This window comes from Salvelinus sp. IW2-2015, linkage group LG1, assembly GCF_002910315.2.
Source record: "Salvelinus sp. IW2-2015 linkage group LG1, ASM291031v2, whole genome shotgun sequence".
NCBI classification, from domain to species: domain Eukaryota; kingdom Metazoa; phylum Chordata; class Actinopteri; order Salmoniformes; family Salmonidae; genus Salvelinus; species Salvelinus sp. IW2-2015.
In genome coordinates, this window is record NC_036838.1 from 23,518,332 (window position 1) to 23,538,912 (window position 20,581).

The 20,581-nt window shown below is 45.5% G+C and overlaps 1 protein-coding gene across 1 annotated transcript in view; it reads left to right on the plus strand.

Moving 5' to 3' along the window:
- The window catches only part of LOC111962116 (voltage-dependent L-type calcium channel subunit alpha-1D-like), a 128,642-nt gene that overhangs the window by 71,603 nt on the left and 36,458 nt on the right, over nucleotides 1-20,581 (plus strand). The window contains exons 10-28 of the mRNA XM_070442331.1: nucleotides 2,055-2,144; nucleotides 3,808-3,883; nucleotides 4,242-4,268; nucleotides 4,799-4,959; nucleotides 5,461-5,686; nucleotides 8,564-8,771; nucleotides 11,545-11,665; nucleotides 12,981-13,081; nucleotides 13,171-13,204; nucleotides 13,300-13,426; nucleotides 13,544-13,673; nucleotides 14,282-14,341; nucleotides 16,600-16,706; nucleotides 16,950-17,037; nucleotides 17,310-17,417; nucleotides 17,565-17,617; nucleotides 17,942-18,088; nucleotides 18,499-18,700; nucleotides 19,705-19,863. Of these exons, the coding sequence (XP_070298432.1) occupies nucleotides 2,055-2,144; nucleotides 3,808-3,883; nucleotides 4,242-4,268; nucleotides 4,799-4,959; nucleotides 5,461-5,686; nucleotides 8,564-8,771; nucleotides 11,545-11,665; nucleotides 12,981-13,081; nucleotides 13,171-13,204; nucleotides 13,300-13,426; nucleotides 13,544-13,673; nucleotides 14,282-14,341; nucleotides 16,600-16,706; nucleotides 16,950-17,037; nucleotides 17,310-17,417; nucleotides 17,565-17,617; nucleotides 17,942-18,088; nucleotides 18,499-18,700; nucleotides 19,705-19,863 (2,225 nt within the window). The remainder of the gene's footprint in view (nucleotides 1-2,054; nucleotides 2,145-3,807; nucleotides 3,884-4,241; nucleotides 4,269-4,798; nucleotides 4,960-5,460; nucleotides 5,687-8,563; nucleotides 8,772-11,544; nucleotides 11,666-12,980; nucleotides 13,082-13,170; nucleotides 13,205-13,299; nucleotides 13,427-13,543; nucleotides 13,674-14,281; nucleotides 14,342-16,599; nucleotides 16,707-16,949; nucleotides 17,038-17,309; nucleotides 17,418-17,564; nucleotides 17,618-17,941; nucleotides 18,089-18,498; nucleotides 18,701-19,704; nucleotides 19,864-20,581) is intronic.

Below are 20,581 nucleotides of genomic sequence, written 5' to 3' on the forward strand. Positions count from 1 at the left end.
CTCTACCACGCACACACGCGCGCTTCCCTAAAACGCGCACGAACGTGTGCACTCGCGAATGCGCACATGAATATGTGCACGAGATAACAAAAAATGTCTTTGATTTGACACACGCACACTACCCTAAAACACACACGGTGCGAGAGCTGCCAGTGAGTGTACTTGTGTACAACAGAAGACTGAGAGAGTCCACAGTATGAGCAGCGTCATGTTGAGGAGCTACTGAAGGTTTCCAGTGTGAATATCTGGTATTTCCCAGTCCAGTAGCCCTTATTGACCACATACTGTAATTCTGTGTTCAGGGTTACTGTTAAATCCACACACACACACACGCCTACGCACACGCACACACACACTAAAATATTGCACACTCACACTCGCTCGCACATTCGCGCACACTCGCACTCTCTATTATCATAGCCTTCCTCAGTTCACACCTTAGCGACGTGTGCGGAGCTCTCTGGGTACCAGTTGAGTTAGGCTGAGGAGGGAGAACAGGGAATACATCATATTACTCGAGCAGATAAAAGACCGTAATCCAAAATCCTCTTTATATAAGCAGCACATGACGCAGGGCAGACACAGCGAAACTGCTACTACCCATTCAAACAGCTAACGGTTCAGTATCTCTCTCCACCCCTCCCTATCAACCAGTGAGCAGCACTACACTACTACATCGCTCACCCCCCCCGCCCCCCCTTTCCCTAAAACGTACCGAGCTTTAGAGTTGAMCCGCACCTCTTTCACTGTGTATCTTTAGAGCTGCAGCTCTCCTGTACTCTCTCCACACCGCAGAGCTGCAGCTCTCCTGTACTCTCTCCACACCGCAGAGCTGCAGCTCTCCTGTACTCTCTCCACACCGCAGAGCTGCAGCTCTCCTGTACTCTCTCCACACCGCAGAGCTGCAGCTCTCCTGTACTCTCTCCACACCGCAGAGCTGCAGCTCTCCTGTACTCTCTCCACACCGCAGAGCTGCAGCTCTCCTGTACTCTCTCCACACCGCAGAGCTGCAGCTCTCCTGTACTCTCTCCACACCGCAGAGCTGCAGTACGGTCCCAGTTTTGCTCCTGTTTACCAATCAGGGAGATCTAGTCAAGCGTCTTTGCCCAGATGCCAAATACACTGTTGTTTTACTTGGCTGTTTCTCCTTTCGTCCCATATTAGTCTGCAGTCAATAACTGGATTTAGTCTTTGAACCTTTAAACCAAGTAAAGTAAGGTATCGTAAATTATAGTCAAAAAAATACAGTCAAGTATAATCAAGTATATTCAAGTATAGGAAAATAAAGCGGAGTAAAGTCTGATCATTCTAGCGTTTATCCTCAGAATTAGCACCACTGCCTCCATCCACACACAGTCAACAGAAACACTAGCTGGACAGTAATGTGATAGGAGATATGGTAGTAGTAGGAACTTCAGTATGTGAGTCTTAGAACGCGTGTCTTCTCGTGCTGGGAATGATTGGCACTGGGCTGAAGGTCAGGGGTTATAATAACATGGATCCCCTTGGCGATGCCAACCAGTGAAATGTATCATGCTGGCTTCTCTGGCTGTCACCGGGTCCGGGGCCAAGGCATGAGAGACTTTATGCTAACATGTACATGTGAAATGCTGTTCATTTGCATTTCAGCATGTTCGTATACTATAGACTGTAGTGCTACTGTTCTGTATTGTACTGTACTGTACTTTACCCCCCCCACCCCCCCCTGGCCTGCAGACACTAGCTTCCTGCCATGTGACTAACAGCTGCCCGTCTTCCTCTTCTGCTCCTCTTCAGTGTCTACTACAGTCCACCCTACTGGTGTCAGTGTCAGTCGTGCTGGTGTTGTCAGTCAGTGTCGCTGTTGCCAGCTGTACTGTTGCTGGTGTTGTTACTGTTGATGTTGTTGTTGGTGTTGTTACCTTTGATGTTGTTGTTGTTGTTACTGTTGTTGTGGTGAAGTGTCACTGTGCTGCTCTAACTCGTCTTGATAGAGGCCTATTCTCGCCCCCATGTTTCTCCGCTGTGCCGTGTTGCTGTCTGAATGCATGGGCTTGCATGCTTTACACATGAAGGGGTGACTCTGGCTGACCTCACAGAGAAGAAGAAAGGAAGCAGGTTTGGGTGGTTCAGCCAGTCCTCCGACACTCATGGTAAATCCCCTGGTTTTCCCTTCCACATTGAAAAAGTGTGTGTGTGTGTGTCTGTGTGTGTGTGTGTGTGTGTGGGGGGGTGAGCCTGCAATTGTGTGTGAAAGCTGGTGTGTTTGTGTATGTAGTAATGTGTGCAGCCTCATCCCCCTGCTTGTGCTTTGCCATTGTGATTGACCCTTCTGTTTGAGAATCCCTGTCTTTTTTGATCTGGCTTTTCCTTTCGTATACAGTGCCTTCGGAAAGTATTCAGACCCCTTCCCCCTTTTCCCACATTTCGTTCCGTTACAGCCTTATTCTAAAATAGATTATTATTATTATTATTTTTATCCCTCATCAATCTGCACACAATACACCATAACGACAAAGCGAAAACAGGTTTTTAGAAATGTGTGCTAATTTATTACAAATAGAAAAACGGAAATACCTTATTTGYACCGTATTCATTCATTCTGAGTGTTTGATAAAGCCTCTCCTGCTGCTTCTGATTGAATGAGCCCAGACTCAGATGAGGAGCGCCGGGGATCAGAATAGTAATACTTCCCCAGTTGACGCCAGGCACTCAACTTCTTTCCCTCTCGCCCTCTCTCTATGCACGGCCCAGTTTAAAGCAGCTAGGCTAAGGGCTCAGTGTGAATTTGGCAAATGGGATTAAACCCAGATCACTACATCCAACAGCATTCAGATTATGAGAGAGAGAGAGAGAGTGAGAGACAGAGAGAGCTGCCAGAGCACTCAAAACTCAAAGAGACCGCTTTCACACAAACTAAGCAGCAGTGCGTGCGTACCCTCGCACAAACAGGCTGTGCTCTCACAGGAAATTTGTAGCGCTGCATCAGAAATGGGCTTAGGCGGTGGGCGTGGCAAGGGGGCGTGGCAACAGGCATGGTCCGCCCCTTCAGCGCAGCTGAATTTTAGAGAATATATTTGAGGCGGTGAAGAGAAATGTTTGTCTTTTTTTTGAGTATTTCCTGCAATTCTACACATTTCTCCATGTAACTGAGAGAAATGTTTACAGTTTTAAAGCTAATTTCCTACGAATCTATGCATTTTGCCACGGCTAATTGACAAACATAATAACAAAGTCAATACTGCTAAATTCCTTCTAACCGCACGTCTCTAACGCCGCACGTTAAGTCATAGTGATGATTACAATGACCATACCAGTAACTATTTTAGGTAAGTTAGTTAGTTAATTAAAAGATATTCGGATTTTTCTTTCTTTCTTGTTTTTCTATCTACTGTACCCACTTTAGAGACGGTCGATTGTCTTTCTGATGCACATGGATTTGGTTTTGGGAGGTATCGTCCTTTGAAACTGAATTTGTGTCATTGTGTTAAAAAAACAGTAATCTGACCGTTCTTTCTTTTGTTGAGGAATTTGTTGACGAAGGAGGTTTATTTTCTCGGGGATGTGTTTGACACACCACAGCTGTGGTACCTAGGGTGCGACTGCGTACTCTTTGATGTGTGTGTGTGTGTGTGTGTGTGTGTGTGTGTGTGTGTGTGTGTGTGTGTGTGTGTGTGTGTGTGTGTGTGTGTGTGAGACATGTACGTGTGTGTGTGTGTGTGTGTGTGTGTGTGTGTGTGTGTGTGTGTGTGTGTGGTGTGTGGTGTGTGTGTGTGCGTGCGTATGATTTACCCGGTACTCTGTTTGCTGCACAGGAGTTTATACCAGCCAGTGAGACAGAGTCGGTGAACACAGAGAACGTGGCCGAGGATGAGGCGAAGACTCCGTGCTGCGGACCTTTTTGGTGAGAACCCCCCCCTCCCTCACAGACTAGAACCACTTCTGCAGTACTGTACCTTTAGAACGCACCCTTGGATATCATAGAAACGGCCAAATTCATGACGGAAACACAACCGCTGCCACCTGAGTGAGCTATCGTGTGAACCCGCGTGTGGTCTGTTTATCTGTGTCTATCCTCTATCCTGTCTGGACAACTGCTGATGTAAAACGAGCTTCAGTAATACACATTTGTTTGATTCATTCCAAGACCACTCCTGTTCAGTCATAAAGATGGTACACAGGACATGTAGCTTCGTACTAAATTCATGAATATCCTGCCGTCAGCAAGCTGAACTTAATATAAACGTCTTGATTTTTCACAGTCAAAAAATTTCTAAATCAAAGTTCAGGTCAGTGGAAATCACCTTGCCTCGCATGTGTCCTTGCTCGATGCATGCAGCAGCGGTCTGTACAGTAAAACGTACATTTTTCTGCATGAAGTAGTGACGTCTGTTATTTMCGTATATACGTGGAAGCTCGCTTTGGTTTCTCTGCTGTATGTGCTGTTCTGATCTCTGGAGTCTGCTTTAATGAGTCAGCAGGTAATAAATCAGCTCCACCTCCCCTTTAAACAAGTCAGCATGTAATCTTGGGCATCGGGAGGAAGTGGAGGAGCTGGAGCCTTATGCAGCATTTTTACACTTTGTGATGTATACTGCATGCTATGCGGTTCTCTCCCTCTCCCAAAGTTCATTGACTTCTCTTTCCTAAGTTTTTCTTCAGATATTATTTGAATACAGTTCCTGCCTAAACCCCAAATTTCTATACACTATGTCCTAACCTCCCTCTAACAATCGACCCCCCCCCCTTTCTTCAATTTCAACCTCCCCGGGCTGCCCCTACTCGTCTCCTTTTCCTGACATCACTTCCTGTCTCACAGTCGGCGCTGGCGTCGCTGGAACAGGTTCTGCCGCAGAAAGTGCCGGGTGGCGGTGAAATCGGTGCCTTTCTATTGGCTGGTGATCATCCTGGTGTTTCTCAACACGCTCACCATCTCCTCCGAGCACTACAACCAGCCTGACTGGCTCACACAAGTACAGGGTTAGTACACTACAACCAGCCTGACTGGCTCACACAAGTACAGGGTTAGTACCCTATAACCAGCCTGACTGGGTTACACAAGTACAGGGTTAGTACACTACAACCAGCCTGACTGGGCTACACAAGTACAGGGTTAGTACACTACAACCAGCCTGAAACTGGGCTTAACAAGTAGCAGGGTTAGTACACTACAACCAGCTGACTGGCTACACAAGTACAGGGTTAGTACACTAAACCAGCCTGACTGGGCTACACAAGTACAGGGTTAGTACACTACAACCCAGCCTGACTGGGCTACACAAGTACAGGGTTAGTACACTACAACCAGCCTGACTGGGTTACACAAGTACAGGGTTAGTACACTACACTGCACACTGGCTACCACTGTCAGGTCAGGTGATAAGGAGTAACTCCTGTCCCTAACTATAGTATCTATGATATTTGCAATACTGTTTATGAGTTATATTGACTGACACCTCCCTCTGCCCTGCGTGTTTCCAGACGTGGCAAACAAGGTTCTGCTGGGCATGTTTACGTGTGAGATGATGACCAAGATGTACAGTCTGGGCCTGCAGGCCTACTTTGTGTCCCTGTTCAACCGATTTGACTGCTTCGTGGTGTGTGGAGGCATCACYGAGACCATCCTGGTGGAGCTGGCCATCATGTCTCCTCTGGGCATCTCCGTGTTCCGCTGTGTCCGCTTGCTCAGGATCTTCAAGGTCACACGGTGAGACCATGTGGAGTAGGGTGAAGTTGTCCCTAGGCGCTGATCTTGGGTCAGCTTTGCTCACCCACTACTGGTTAAGTTAAGGATTGGAGGAGGGGAAGCTGATCATAGATCTGTACCTAGGGGAAACTTCACCCCGGATCAATCATCACATGCTTCGTAAACAACCGGTGTAGACTAACAGTGAAATGMTTACTTACGAGTCCTTTTCCAACAATGCAGAATAAAGATAAAGAGAAAATAAACATATAAATAGTGACACATGGAATAAATATCAATCAATCAAATGTATTTAAAAAGCCCTTCTTACATCAGCTGATGTCACAAAGTGCTGTACAGAAACCCAGCCTAAAACCCCAAACAGCAAGCAATGCAGGTGTAGAAGCACGGTGGCTAGGAAAAACTCCCTAGACAGGCCAGAACCTAGGAAGAAACMTAGAGAGGAAACAGGCTATGAGGGGTGGCCAGTCCTCTTCTGGCTGTGCYGGGTGGAGATTATAACAGAACATGGCCAAGATGTTCAAATGTTCATAGATGACCAGCAGGGTCAAATAATAGTAATCACAGTGGTTGTCGAGGGTGCAACAGGTCAGCACCTCAGGAGTAAATGTCAGTTGGCTTATCTCCACCGCTCCTGCTGTCTCTAGAGAGTTGAAAACAACAGGTCTGGGACTGGTAGCACATCCGGTGAACAGGTCAGGGTTCCATAGCCGCAGGCAGAACAGTTGAAACTGGAGCAGCAGCACGACCAGGTGGACTGGGGACAGCAAGGAGTCATCAGGCCAGGTAGTCCTGAGGCATGGTCCTAGGGCTCAGGTCCTCTGAGAGAGAGAGAAAAAGAAAGAAAGAAAGAAAGAAAGAAAGAAAGAAAGAGAGAGAGAGAGAGAGAGAAAGAGAAAAAGAAAGAAAGGAAGAGAGAGAGAACGATAGAGAGAATAAGAGAAAGAGAGACAGAATTAGAAAGAGCATACTTAAATTCACACAAGACACCAGATAAGACAGGAGAAATACTCCAGATATAACAGACTGACCCTAGCCCCCCRACACAAACTACTGCAGCATAAATACTGGAGGCTGAGACAGGAGGGGTCGGGAGACACTGTGGCCCTGTCCGACGATACCCCCGGACAGGGCCAAACAGGCAGGATATAACCCCACCCACTTTGCAAAAGCACAGCCCCCACACCACTAGAGGAATAACTTCAACCACCAACTTACTATCCTGAGACGAGGCCGAGAATAGCCCACAAAGATCTCCGCCACGGCACAACCCAAGGGGGTGCTCCAACCCGGACAGGAAGATCACGTCAGTGACTCAACCCACTCAAGTGACGCACCCCTCCTAGGGACGGCATGGAAGAGCACCAGTAAGCCAGTGACTCAGCCCCTGTAATAGGGGTTGAGTCAGTGAATAACTAGTAACAATAAATAGTAAAAATAACATGGCTATATACAGGAAGTACCAGGTAATAACATGGCTATAAACAGGGAGTACCAGGTAATAACATGGTTATATACAGGGAGTACCAGGTAATAACATGGCTATATACAGGGAGTACCAGGTAATAACATGGTTATATACAGGGAGTACCAGGTAATAACATGGTTATATACAGGGAGTACCAGGTAATAACATGGTTATATACAGGGAGTACCTTCAGAAAGTATTCACACCTTGAATTTTCCCCAAAAAATTGTGTGACAGTCTGAATTTAAAATTGATAAAATTTCGATTTTTGGTCGCTGGCCTACATATATTACCCCATAATTTCGAAATCTAATTATGTTTTTCGAAATTTGTACAAATTAATAAAAAATGAAAAGGTGAATTTGGTTGAATCAATAAGTATTCAACCAGTTTGTTATGGTAAGCCTAAATAAGTTCAGGAGTAAACATTTGCTTCACAAGTCACATAATAAGTTGCATGGACTTACTCTGTGAAATAATAGTCTTTAAAAGGATTTTTCAATGACACCCTCATGTCTTTACCCCACACATACAATCATCTGTGAGGTCCCTCAGTTGAGCAGTGAATTTCAAACACAGATTCAACCACAAAGACTGGGGAAAACCTATGTCAAGACCTGAAAATGGCTGTCTAGGAATGATCAACAACCAATTTGACAGAGCTTGAATAATTTCGAAAAGAATAACGGGCAAATGTTGCACAATCCAGGTGTGGAAAGCTCTTAGAGATGTACCCAGAAAGACTCACATCTGTAATCGCTGCCAAAGGTGCTTCTACAAAGTATTGACTCAGGGGTGTGAATACTTATGTAAATTAGATATTTCTGTATTTCATTTTCAATTAATGTGCAAAAATGTCTAAAAACGGGTGTTATCATTAATGAGGTATTGTGTGTAGATCCATTTTTGAATTCGGGCTCTAACACAGCAAAATGTGAAATAAGTCAAAGGGTATGAATACTTACTGAAGGCAGTGTAGGTAGGGGTAAAGTGACTAGGCAGCAGGATAGACAGTAGACTGAGCTGAAGCAGCAGCGTATGTGGTGAGTGTGTGTGTGTGTGTGACGTCAGTATGCATGTGTGCGTGCGCATGTTATGTGTGTGTTTGTTCCCTACATTTTTTTTTTTTTTTTTAACTTAACACTTTTTCTTTTCTTTTTTCTTTCTTAAAACTGCATTGTTGGTTAAGGGCTTGTGAGTAAGCATTTCACTGTGAGGTCTATACCTGTTGTATTCGGCGCATTTGACCAATGCAATTTGATTTGATTTGATTTGGGCACATGTAGCGTTTGTGTGTGAACGGGTGTGTTTGTTTATTGCTCTTTGGCTAGAGTGAAGTGTGAAAACAAATCTGTTTGTTTATGTGTGTGTAATTTTGTCTAACCCCCCCCCCTCTCTGTGTTGTCCAGTCACTGGCAGTCTCTCAGTAACTTGGTGGCGTCGCTGCTCAACTCCATGAAGTCCATCGCCTCCCTGCTGCTCCTGCTCTTCCTCTTCATCATCATCTTCTCCCTGCTGGGCATGCAGGTGTTCGGGGGCAAGTTCAACTTCGACGAGACGCAGACCAAGAGGAGCACCTTCGATAACTTCCCCCAGGCACTGCTCACTGTGTTTCAGGTGGGTGAACAGTACAGTGTGTGGGGGTGTTCGCTCTCTCGCTCTCTCGTCTTGACCATTGTACCAAGAGGAAATTCCCTCTTGGGCCGAGGGCCGGCACTGGTTTTTGAAGTCACAGGCTGGGCTAACTCCTAACGTCACCACGAGCAACCATGGCCGCTACATAAACACTGATCGCCGTTTGCAGTGAATAAAGTAATGCTCCCCGATATTTTCAATGCATTTTCCCACAGTAGGTGGGTAAACCCTTGAGCCAAGTAACGTCAAAGGCATTTAAAGGCATTTACCCTTGACTGCTCCACTGGGATAGCCATAGCCGGACTGTTGTTTGTTTTCCCTGTATGCTGTGTTTTACAGGAAGTAGAGTAATATGCCCCATTGTCTGTCTATGGCATGTTATATAAACTACAGCAGGATGTTATGGTGTACTAATCAAATCCACGTTTATTGGTCGCGTACACAGATTTGCCGATGTTATCGCAGGTGCAGCAAAATTCGTGTGGTTCTAGCTCCAACAATGCAGTAATACCTAGCAATATATATATTTTTTTAAATAAACACGTTATCAAAAACATTTGTACAAAAAATTAAGAAATTAAGAAATATCGCAATGAGCAGTGTCTGAGACCGGAATATAATATAATATGGTGTGTATCGACAGTATGGACACTATATTAATAGGAAAGGTGTGTACAGCAGTCGTTATATAGGACGAGCCATGACTAGAATACTGTTTATACATATAAAGTGGGTGAAACAGTATGCAAACATTATTAAGGTGACCAGTGCTCAATGACTCTATGTACAGCGCCTTCAGCAAGTATTCACACCCCTTTACTTATTCCAAATTGTGTTGTGTTACAGCCTGAATTCAAAATGGATTAAATAGATTTTTTGTCTCACCCATCTACATACACACAATACCCCATAATGACAAAGTGAAAACATGTATTTCGAAAAATGAAGTACAGAAATATCTCATTTAAATACTGTAAGTATTCGCAACCCCTCAGTTAATACTTTATAGACGCAAATACAGCTGTGAGTCTTTTTGGGTAAGAGTTTTGCACACCTGGATTGTACAATATTTTCCCATTATTCTTTTTAAAATTCTTCCAGCTCTGTCAAGTTGATTGTTGATCATTGCTAGAAAGCCAGTTTCAAGTCTAGCCATCGATTTTCAAGCCGATTTAAGTCAAACTGTAACTATGCCATTCAGAAACATACAATATTGTCTTGGTAAGTAACTCCAGTGTAGATTTGGCCTTGTGTTTTAGGTTATTGTCCTGCTGAAAGGTGAATTGTCTCCCAGTGTCTGTTGGAAAGGAGACTGAACCAGGTTTTCCTCTAGGATTTTACCTGTGCTTATAGCTGTATTCCTTTTCTTTTTATCCTAAAAAACTCTCTAGTCCTTGCCAATGACAAGCATACACATAACATGATGACACCACCACCATGCTTGAAAATATGATGAGTGGTACTCAATGATGTGTTGTTTTGGATTTGCCACAAACATAAAGCTTTGTATTCAGGACATAAAGTTAATTTCTTCACCATATTCTTTTTGTATTACTTAAGTGCCTTTTTTAAAACAGGATGCATGTTTTGGAATGTTTTTATTCAGTACAGGCTTGTTTCCTTTCACTGCCATATAGGTTACTATTTTGGAGTAACTACAATGTTATTCATCCATCCTCAGTTTTCTCCTATCACAGCCRTTAAACTCTGTAACTGTTTTAAAGTCATCAATGGCCTCATGGTGAAATCGCTGAGCAGTTTCCTTCCTCTCCGGCAACTGAGTTAGGAAGGACACCTGTATCTTTGTAGTGACTGGGTGTATTGATACACCATCCAAAGCCTAATTTATAACTTCACCATGCTCAAAGGGATATTTACCGTATGCTTTTTAAATTTTGACACATCGACCAATCGGTGCCCTGTAGTCCACGATCAGCTCTTTCGTTTTGTTGATGTTGAGGGAGAGGTTATTTTCCTGGCACCGTTCCGCCAGGGCTCTCACCTCCTCCCTGTAGGCTGTCCCATCATTGTTGGTAGTCAGGCCTACCACTGTTGTGTTGTCAGCAAACTTGATGATTGCGTTGGAGACGTGCGCGGCCACGCAGTAATGGGTGAACAGGGAGTACAGAAGGGGCTGAGCACGCACCCTTGTGGGGTACGTCGTGTTGAGGATTAGCGTGGCAGAGGTGTTGTTGTCTACTTTCACCACTTGGGGTCAGCCCGTCAGAAAGTCCAGGTCCCAGTTGCACACGGAGGTGTTAAGACCCAGGGACCTGAGCTTAGTGATGAGCTATGAGAGCACTACAGTGTTGAAGGCTGAGCTGTAGTCAATGAACATCGGTATTTATCTTGTCCTGTTGGGACTGTGCAAAGCTGTAATCAAGGGAAAGGGTGGCTATTTGAAGAATCTCGAATATAAAATATATTTTAATTTTTTTAACACTTTTTGGGGGTTACTACATGATTCCATATGTGTTGTTTCATAGTTGTGATGTCGTCACTATTATCCTACAATGTAGAAAATAGTAAAAAATTAAGAAAAACTTGAATGAGTAGCTGTTCTAAAACTTTTGACCGGTAGTGTATAATACTGCAAAGTTGGCTGGGAACTAGAAACAGGGTGACCGTGTCTGTCGGCGCCCTCTTGTTACTAGTGAATGCTGTATGTGTTTCCATAGAATCGCATACGAATTATAGGTCCTCCATGTGTGTAGCATCCAAAATGATTRGGTGTATTTGGGTGTGTTGTGGCCAGATCCTGACAGGTGAAGACTGGAACGCTGTGATGTATGACGGCATCATGGCGTACGGCGGCCCTTCTTCCTCGGGGATGATCGTCTCCTTCTACTTCATTATCCTCTTCATCTGCGGAAACTGTATCCTTTCCTTACCACACTCATCCTATCAGCTCTATCTCTCTGAGCCCAGGTAATCACAATCTGATTTGATGGGACTTGACCGCAAACTAATTTCCCCTAGTTAAACAGATTCTCCTTTATGAATATGGTCCACCAGGGTGGATATAAATGAAATCAAATCAAGTTTATTTTATATAGCCCTTCGTACATCAGCTAATATCTCGAAGTGCTGTACAGAAACGCAGCCTAAAACCCCAAACAGCAAGCAATGCAGGTGTAGAAGCACGGTGGCTAGGAAAAACTCCCTAGAAAGGCCAAAAGGAACCAGGCTATGAGGGGAGGCCAGTCCTCTTCTGGCTGTGCCGGGTGGAGATTATAACAGAACATGGCCAAGATGTTCAAATTTTCATAAATGATCAGCATGGTCAAATAATAGTCATCACAGTGGACAGGTAGGGGTTCCATAACCGCAGACAGAACAGTTGAAACTGGAACAGCAGCAAGGCCAGGTGGACTGGGGACAGCAAGGAGTCATCATGCCCGGTAGTCCTGACGTATGGTCCTAGGGCTCAGGTCCTCCGAGAGAGAGAAAGAAAGAGAGAAGGAGAGAATTAGAGAGAGCCAAGATGTTCAAAATGTTCATAAATGACAAGCATGGTCAAATAATAATCAGGAATAAATGTCAGTAGGCTTTTCATAGCCGATCATTAAGAGTTGAAAACAGCAGGTCTGGGACAGGTAGGGGTTCCATAACCGCAGACAGAACAGTTGAAACTGGAACAGCAGCAAGGCCAGGTGGACTGGGGACAGCAAGGAGTCATCATGCCCGGTAGTCCTGACGTATGGTCCTAGGGCTCAGGTCCTCCGAGAGAGAGAAAGAAAGAGAGAAGGAGAGAATTAGAGAGAGCCAAGATGTTCAAAATGTTCATAAATGACAAGCATGGTCAAATAATAATCAGGAATAAATGTCAGTAGGCTTTTCATAGCCGATCATTAAGAGTTGAAAACAGCAGGTCTGGGACAGGTAGGGGTTCCATAACCGCAGACAGAACAGCTGAAACTGGAACAGCAGCAAGGCCAGGTGGACTGGGGACAGCAAGGATATATAGAAGTTGTTATGTTCTTATGAGCAGAGATGTCGTCTTGCAAACACAACCCCATTTTTTTATGTCGTCAGGATAGATCTCTGGGGTTGTTTCTTCCGTCGTTGTTGCAATGAACATCCCGGACTTTTCTGAATCGTGTATATGAGTGTGTTGCTCTAGCCATGGACTACGCTACGGTACAGTAGATGTGTGTTCAGGTTCTGTCCTTGACGGAACACTTTGCTCAGACATCCTGCTGAACGTCTTCYTGGCTATMGCTGTGGACAACCTGGCAGACGCAGAGTCTCTCAACGCTCCAGGAGACAAAAAGGACGAGAAAAAGGAAGAGGTAAAACTCCACCCCAGACATATTGTGGTTCAGGTTTATTCAGCATCATTGTATGCAATTTTTCATCACGTTTGCTTCTTTGGATACAGGCACCAGTGGAGGAGGAAGAGGAGAATGCTGCAGGTACAGGCCTGTGTGTGTGTGTGTGTCCGTACAAGTGCACGTGTGTGTGTGTGTGTGGTCTATYTCTCTCACTGTGTGTGTGTCTGTCTGTGCAGCAGAGGAGGAGGAGGAGCCAGAGGTTCCAGCAGGGCCACGCCCAGCCATCTCTGAGCTGGTCAAGAAGGAGAAGATCACCCCCATCCCTGACGGCAGCGCTTTCTTCATCTTCAGCAAGACCAACCCGTAGGTCACACACACACACACATATGCACACACGCATGCGCGCAGACAGACAGACGGACGCACGCGCACTTTTCTGAGCTCTCTTAAGCAGGTGTGTGCGTTTTCTGTTCTCCTCAGGATCCGGGTGGGATGTCATAGACTCATCAACCACCACATCTTCACCAACCTCATCCTGGTCTTCATCATGCTCAGCTCTGTCTCCCTCGCTGCAGAGGACCCCATACGCAACTTCTCCGCACGCAACATCGTAAGTACAGAAACCTTCTTGTCTACATTCGAATAATGCTGGGTCATATTTATGGGGAACACACAGTAGACAGTAACTGATTTTCAATTGTTAAGCTACATAGTAGTACATAGTCAAGATACATTCTGTATTGATTTGTGATATTTATTGCTTATTTTACGTTTTTTTTGTATTCATATTTAAGGATTTAGTTGGTTAAGAGTGACGTTAACGGTAACGATAACTCTTTTCCTGAAGTTTCCCCCATRATCCTCTTAGGCAGCAGGTTCAATGACTTTGGAATCATGATGTATATTCACCATTATAACTTCACCTCAAGCTGCACAAGGACATGCCATTGTGMTAGTAGGTGGATGACATTGTGCAGGTGCTCGTAATGAAATGATATAATGAAAATATACTGCATTATGACATATATTGTAATATACACAGATTTGATTCACTTATACGGAAAACTGTGGATTTYTTGGTTTATGCATACTAAGTCATTTCCTATGCTCTCTCCTGCACACATGGGTTCCCACGCTAACATTCTTCGAATGTCTCTGATGAACGTACTTGCGTAACCTGTATAACCCATGTTAAACATGTCCGTTGCTTTTTCGCAGATACTTGGTTACTTTGACTATGCTTTCACGGCTATCTTTACTGTTGAGATCCTGTTRAAGGTAAATGGCCTGTGTCCGCCTCTCTGTGCTGTCAACTAACTGACCCCCCGCAGTAACACTCCCAACGTCTGGTTGCCTTCCAGGTCCTAGGCTATGCAGATTACGTCTTCACTAGCATGTTTACATTTGAGATCATGTTGAAGGTAACTCTCGCTTATGACGACAGAGAGCCTTGTTGCACTGTCACCTTGTGCGTCACCTGCCGCCACCGCAGCACTTCCTGCCTCGTTTCACTTTTCCTTTTCTATTCTTTCTCTTTTTACTCCACGGCACCTCTTTTAACTAGCAAAACATCTAGGGTGTGTTCGTGTAAATTCACTCTGGAGTGCCAGAGTGCGCTCTGGGCGTTTCGTAAAATCCGGGAGCGTTGTCAGATTGTCCTTTAGTAAGTTCAGAGCGTTCCTCTCTCGGAGCGTTTAGAAGGCGCACACAGGACGCTCTGGCCGAGGAGTAGGGTTGATCCCGAGCGTTATGAACTCACAAGCACCCAAGCTAACTGGCTAAAGTTGGCTAGCTTGCTAGCTACTTCCAGACATAAATAACACCTTACTCGTGGCCATTTTACTCACCCCAGCAGAGCTGGTTAGGCTGTTTTCATGTTATCCAGAGCGTTGGTGACAGTAACTGTGCTGCTGGCATCAATTTTGTTAAGCTCTTTTGACGATGTTTACAGACACCGGCCATATTCAACGGGTGTTGAGCGTTCGTTAATGAATCMGTTATTCTGTGCTCTGGCACACTCAGACGAGAGTGCTCTGAAATCGGAGTAGATAGCCAGAGTGAATTTACGAACGCGCCCCTCGACTGTCATCCTTACTTACTAGCACGACACACACTAACGAACACACGAGTTGTTCAATTCCCGCTAATCAGGAAACGAATAATCCATGAAGGAATCAAAGGCACAAACCAACCCGGATTGGTGTCATCGTGTTTGTCACGTTTGGGAAAAGTCAACAATGAGTTGAAAAGGTTTTGGGAATTTTGACCCGACGACACTATTTTTGTGCACCTCTCCAAAAATGATGCAACTCTTTGTGCAAAGGGAAGAGATATGAATGTGCCGWTTAGGAGATGTAGCTTTGACTGATGTTTTGACCTGGATGTCGTTTGGGGAGTGTTGAGGGGGGGGGGGTTTATAAACAAACATCTAAGGTCATCTCCAGTCAAAGCCGACTCCATGCTTCTGTTTCATACCGACTGACTGCTATTCAGATACTGAGCCATAAAAGAGGGGGCAAACCAACCATGTTCGTGTCGAGCATGGGCTTTCCCCAGATTGACTGAGTGCTTAGAAATGTAGTGTTTCCCTCAGAACCCTTAAGAGGGCAGCCCAACCCTGCCCAGTCCTGTTGCGGGTCGTATTCATTACGGCACACCGTAGCAACATGTTTTGCAACGGAATGCGGGAAACTACGAGTTTCTTATTGGACCAGTTCAGATTAGTCCTTCCCCGTTTCAGTTATTTATTTCCTCGTTTGGTGCCGAATGAAGACGACCCAGCTCAGTTTGATCCTGCTGCGTTAGCAGTGCTTTCCTCTAGCGCCAGCTGGTCTCTACATTTACACGCACTCAGGACGATGAATCCTTTTCTTTTATGATTTGAACAAGACTTCCTTTCGCTGCGTTGTTTACTTCTCTGCCTGCTGAAGTCTGACGTTTTTTTTTTTTTTAAGTGGAGCTGCTCTATTACCCCTTTAGACTGTGAGCTGTTAAAGAACATGAAGGAATGTGCTTTAAGGGAAACGGCCATACATGAATGTGTCAGTAAGGGCATGGGGTTTTCCAACCGGTAGGCCGTTCAATCCTGTCATTTCTCTCAGGTGGTAGATATCATATTTGCCCTCAGCGCGGCAACAAACTGCACGATTTGTTGCCGYGGGTGACCCTGTTATTAGCCGATTGTGAAGTGAATGACTTACTACCACATTCATGTACCACGGTGCCGCGGGGTGGCGACGGTAGCTGCTAACTTCCTGTTTTACTGAGTCTGAGTCTGAGCTCGCCACCCTGAAATAGAGTGTTCTACAAGAGTGTGGAAATACTGTATGTGGGTGTATGTGGGTTTGAGGGGAGTGAGTGTTTCTACCACTATATATATCTGCGTAGGTGTTTCTGCCTGTCTGGCGGTGTACCACTGTGTATTTGTGTACTCGTGTGTGTCCCTGTTTGTGCGAATGTGCGTGTCGATGTGTGTATTTCTGTGTATTTTCTAAGTGTCTGTTACCCCGTCTAACTCGCTGTGCCCTTCCCTCCAGATGACCACATACGGAGCGTTCCTCCATAAAGGGGCGTTCTGTAGGAACACCTTCAACCTGCTGGATCTGCTGGTGGTGGGGGTCTCCCTGGTCTCCTTCTGCATCCAGTCAGTACCTGCTGCTACCCTCCACCCACACTATTTATGTTTCTCTCTCTCTCTCTCTCTCTCTCTCTCTGTCTTCATCCTCATATTCCTCACCCATTGTCCCTCGCCCTCTGTTCCTTCTCCCGTTCTAACACGTCGTGTTTTAATTTTATGGACACGGTCAAGTTTGATTATGGCAATGAATGGTTGTGTTTAGAGAGGGCGAGTTTGTTTCTGACAGGGAGTTCCTGTGATGTCTTTTAGGTCCTCCGCCATCTCAGTGGTGAAGATTCTGAGAGTCCTGCGAGTGCTCAGGCCCCTGAGGGCCATCAACCGAGCCAAGGGCCTCAAGGTACAGTACTGCCTCATCCTAAAACGTTATACATCCTACTCCTTCTCTTTCAGTACCATATTACTTGCCGTAGTATTCGTAGAACAAGTGCAGTAAACTTGGGACAGTTTGTTGCTAAAAACCTGTACAGGGTTTTTAAAAGACGACTTTCTAGAACTGCGTCGTCGCTGTACCTCCTTCTTCCTACGTGTTTGACATATATTGACCTTTCGCCAACGTAATGCCATCTCACTGTTCAGTAGCTGCTGACATTTGAACTTTGACCCCTGCAGCACGTGGTCCAGTGTGTGTTCGTGGCCATCCGGACCATCGGTAACATCATGATCGTCACCACGCTGCTGCAGTTCATGTTCGCCTGCATAGGAGTGCAGCTGTTCAAGGTCAACACCGTAACACCCGGCTCTAAGATCAGCACCGTTAACACGGATTGTGATGTCAATGGCATCGTAGCTTCAGTAAATCCCCGACCTTGAGGGTTCGTTTTGTAGCAGTACCTTTTAGAAGAATGTGTTGTGTTTGCTTTGCAGGGGAAGTTTTACCGCTGCACGGACGAAGCCAAGTCTGGCCCCGACGATTGCAAGTCAGTTGTTTTTTGACGCCTTTGTCCATCTACACACAGCAAACTGACACCATCCATTTTGTATCAGAAATACTTACATTTACCGTACAGTAGGTGTTCTGCAGCGTCTTTGATATGAGCGTGTTGCGCATAGACGGACATATTCACAACATTCACAATATCTTCTTTACGTACGGTACATCATAGGACGAATCCTATATCCGGACCTCTTGACCTCTAACCCCTGTGTCCTCTTGACCTCTAACCCCTGTGTCCTCTTGACCTCTAACCCCTGTGTCCTCTTGACCTCTAACCCCTGTGTCCTCTTGACCTCTAACCTCCCAGGGGCACCTACATCCTTTATAAGGACGGGGACGTGAACCAGCCGTTCCTCCATAAGAGAGTGTGGCACAACAGCGAGTTCAACTTTGACAACGTGCTCATGGCCATGATGGCTCTGTTCACTGTGTCTACCTTCGAGGGMTGGCCTTCGTAAGACACACCCACTCATATTATACACCCATATACAATATAATACACCTTCATATTTTTGGCCTTTTGTGTATAAAAAAAACAGAAGTTAAACAAACGTGTGTTCTCGCTCCTGACACCCACACTTTTTCTCTCTCGCTCTCTCTCTCTCTCTGTTTCTCACTCTCGCTCTCTCTCTCTCTCGCTCTGTCTATCTCTCTCTCTCGCTCTGTCTATCTCTCTCTCTCGCTCTGTCTATCTCTCTCTCTCCTTTCTCTCTCGCTCTCTCTGTTTCTCACTCTCCTCTATCTATCTATCTCTCTCTCTCGCTCTCTCTTCTCCTCTCCTCTCTCCTCTCTCTCTCTCTCTCTCTCTCTCTCTCTCTCTCTCTCTCTCTCTCCTCTCTCTCTTCTCTCTCTCCACTCTCTCAGGTTGCTCTACAAGGCCATAGACTCGAACAGGGAGAACCTGGGTCCCATCTACAACTACCGCATCGAGATCTCCATCTTCTTCATCATCTACATCATCATCATCGCCTTCTTCATGATGAACATCTTCGTGGGTTTCGTCATCGTTACGTTTCAGGAGCAGGGRGAGAAAGAGTACAAGAACTGTGAGCTGGATAAGAACCAGGTCAGAAACACAATTCCCTGGGCGTGCGTGTGTGTTCGTGAACACGTGTGTGTGTTCATGCGGTGTCTATGTGTGTGTGTGTCTATGTGTGACTATGAGTTGTGTGGCGCTACATGTCTAGACTAGCAGTTCTCCCACACTGGGTAAGTGTTCTGAGTGTGTTGCTATGCTATGTTTGTGTTTATAAACCGGGTGGTTCGAGCCCTGAATGCTGATTGGCTGAAAGCCGTGGTATATTTAAGCAGTAAGGCCCGAGGGGGTGTGGTATATGGCCAATATATACGGCTGAGGGATGTTCTTTCGCACGTTGCAACGCGGAGTGCCTGGACACAGCCCTTAGCCGTGGTATATTGGCCATATATCACAAACCCCCGAGGTGCCTTATTGTCATTATAAACTGGTTACCGACATAATTAGAGCAGTAAAAATATCCTTCTTGTCATACCCTTGGTATACGGTCTGATATACCGCGGCTGTCAGCCAATCAGCATTCAGTGCTCGAATCACCCAGTTTATAACAGACCACCCAGTTCGAACCACCCAGTTTACACCATGGGTATGACAGAAAGTCATTTTCATTGTTTTAATTACGTTGGTAACCAGTTTATGGTGGCAGTAAGGCACCTGGGTGGTATATGGCCAATATACCACGGTTAAGGGCTGTATCCAGGCACTCTGCTTTGCGTCGTGCGTAAGAACAGGTTTATTGGCCATGTAGCCGTGGTTTATTGCCTATATACCACACCCCCTCGTGCCTTATTGCTTAAGTACTCTATACTATGTGTACAGGTATGTAGTGTATAACCGTGTGTGTTTAATTATATTTTAAATGTAACCTTTATTTAACTAGGCAAGTTAGTTAAGAACAAATTCTTATTTACAATGACAGCCTAAAAGGGAACAGTGGGTTAACTGCCTTGTTCAGGGATTCGATCCAGCAACCTTTCGGTTACTGGCCCAACGCTCTAACCACGAGGCTACCTGCCTCCCCGTGTGTTCTACAGCGTCAGTGTGTGGAGTATGCCCTGAAGGCCCATCCGTTGAGGAGGTACATCCCTAAGAACCCCTACCAGTATAAGTTCTGGTACGTGGTCAACTCCACCGGGTTTGAGTACATCATGTTCGTCCTCATCATGCTCAACACACTCTGCCTGGCTGTGCAGGTAAGAAGAAGCTCAACCCAACCCGTTCATACAGCCCTAGTTGTGTAGCAGCATTCACTGTTAGGCAATCTCCTGCAGTACAACCCCTGAGCATCTCAGCTTCCTAGTGCTTTGTGCAACCTCTTTATTCTTCTATACAATATCTGGCACTTACATCTGCACTTTCTCTACGTCCACCCCTCTCTGTCTGTCTCTGTCTGTCTCTGTCTGTCTCTGTCTGTCTGTCTCTGTCTGTCTCTATCTGTCTCTGTCTCTGTGTCTCTGTCTGTATCTATCTCTGTCTGTCTCTATCTGTCTCTATCTCTGTGTCTCTGTCTGTCTCTGTCTGTCTGTCTCTGTCTGTCTCTATCTCTGTCTGTCTCTATCTGTCTCTGTCTCTGTGTCTCTGTCTGCTATCTGTCTCTGTCTGTCTCTATCTGTCTCTGTCTCTGTCTGTCTCTGTCTGTATCTGTCTCTGTGTGTCTCTGTCTGTCTCTGTCTGTCTCTATCTCTGTCTGTCTCTATCTGTTTCTATCTCTGTGTCTCTGTCTGTATCTGTCTCTGTCTGTCTCTATCTCTGTCTGTCTCTGTCTGTCTCTATCTCTGTCTGTGTCTGTCTGTCTCTATCTCTGTCTGTCTCTGTCTGTCTCTATCTCTGTCTGTGTCTGTCTGTCTGTCTGTCTGTCTCTCTGTCGTCTGTCTCTGTCCTCTTGTCTCTGTCTATCTCTGTCTATCTGGT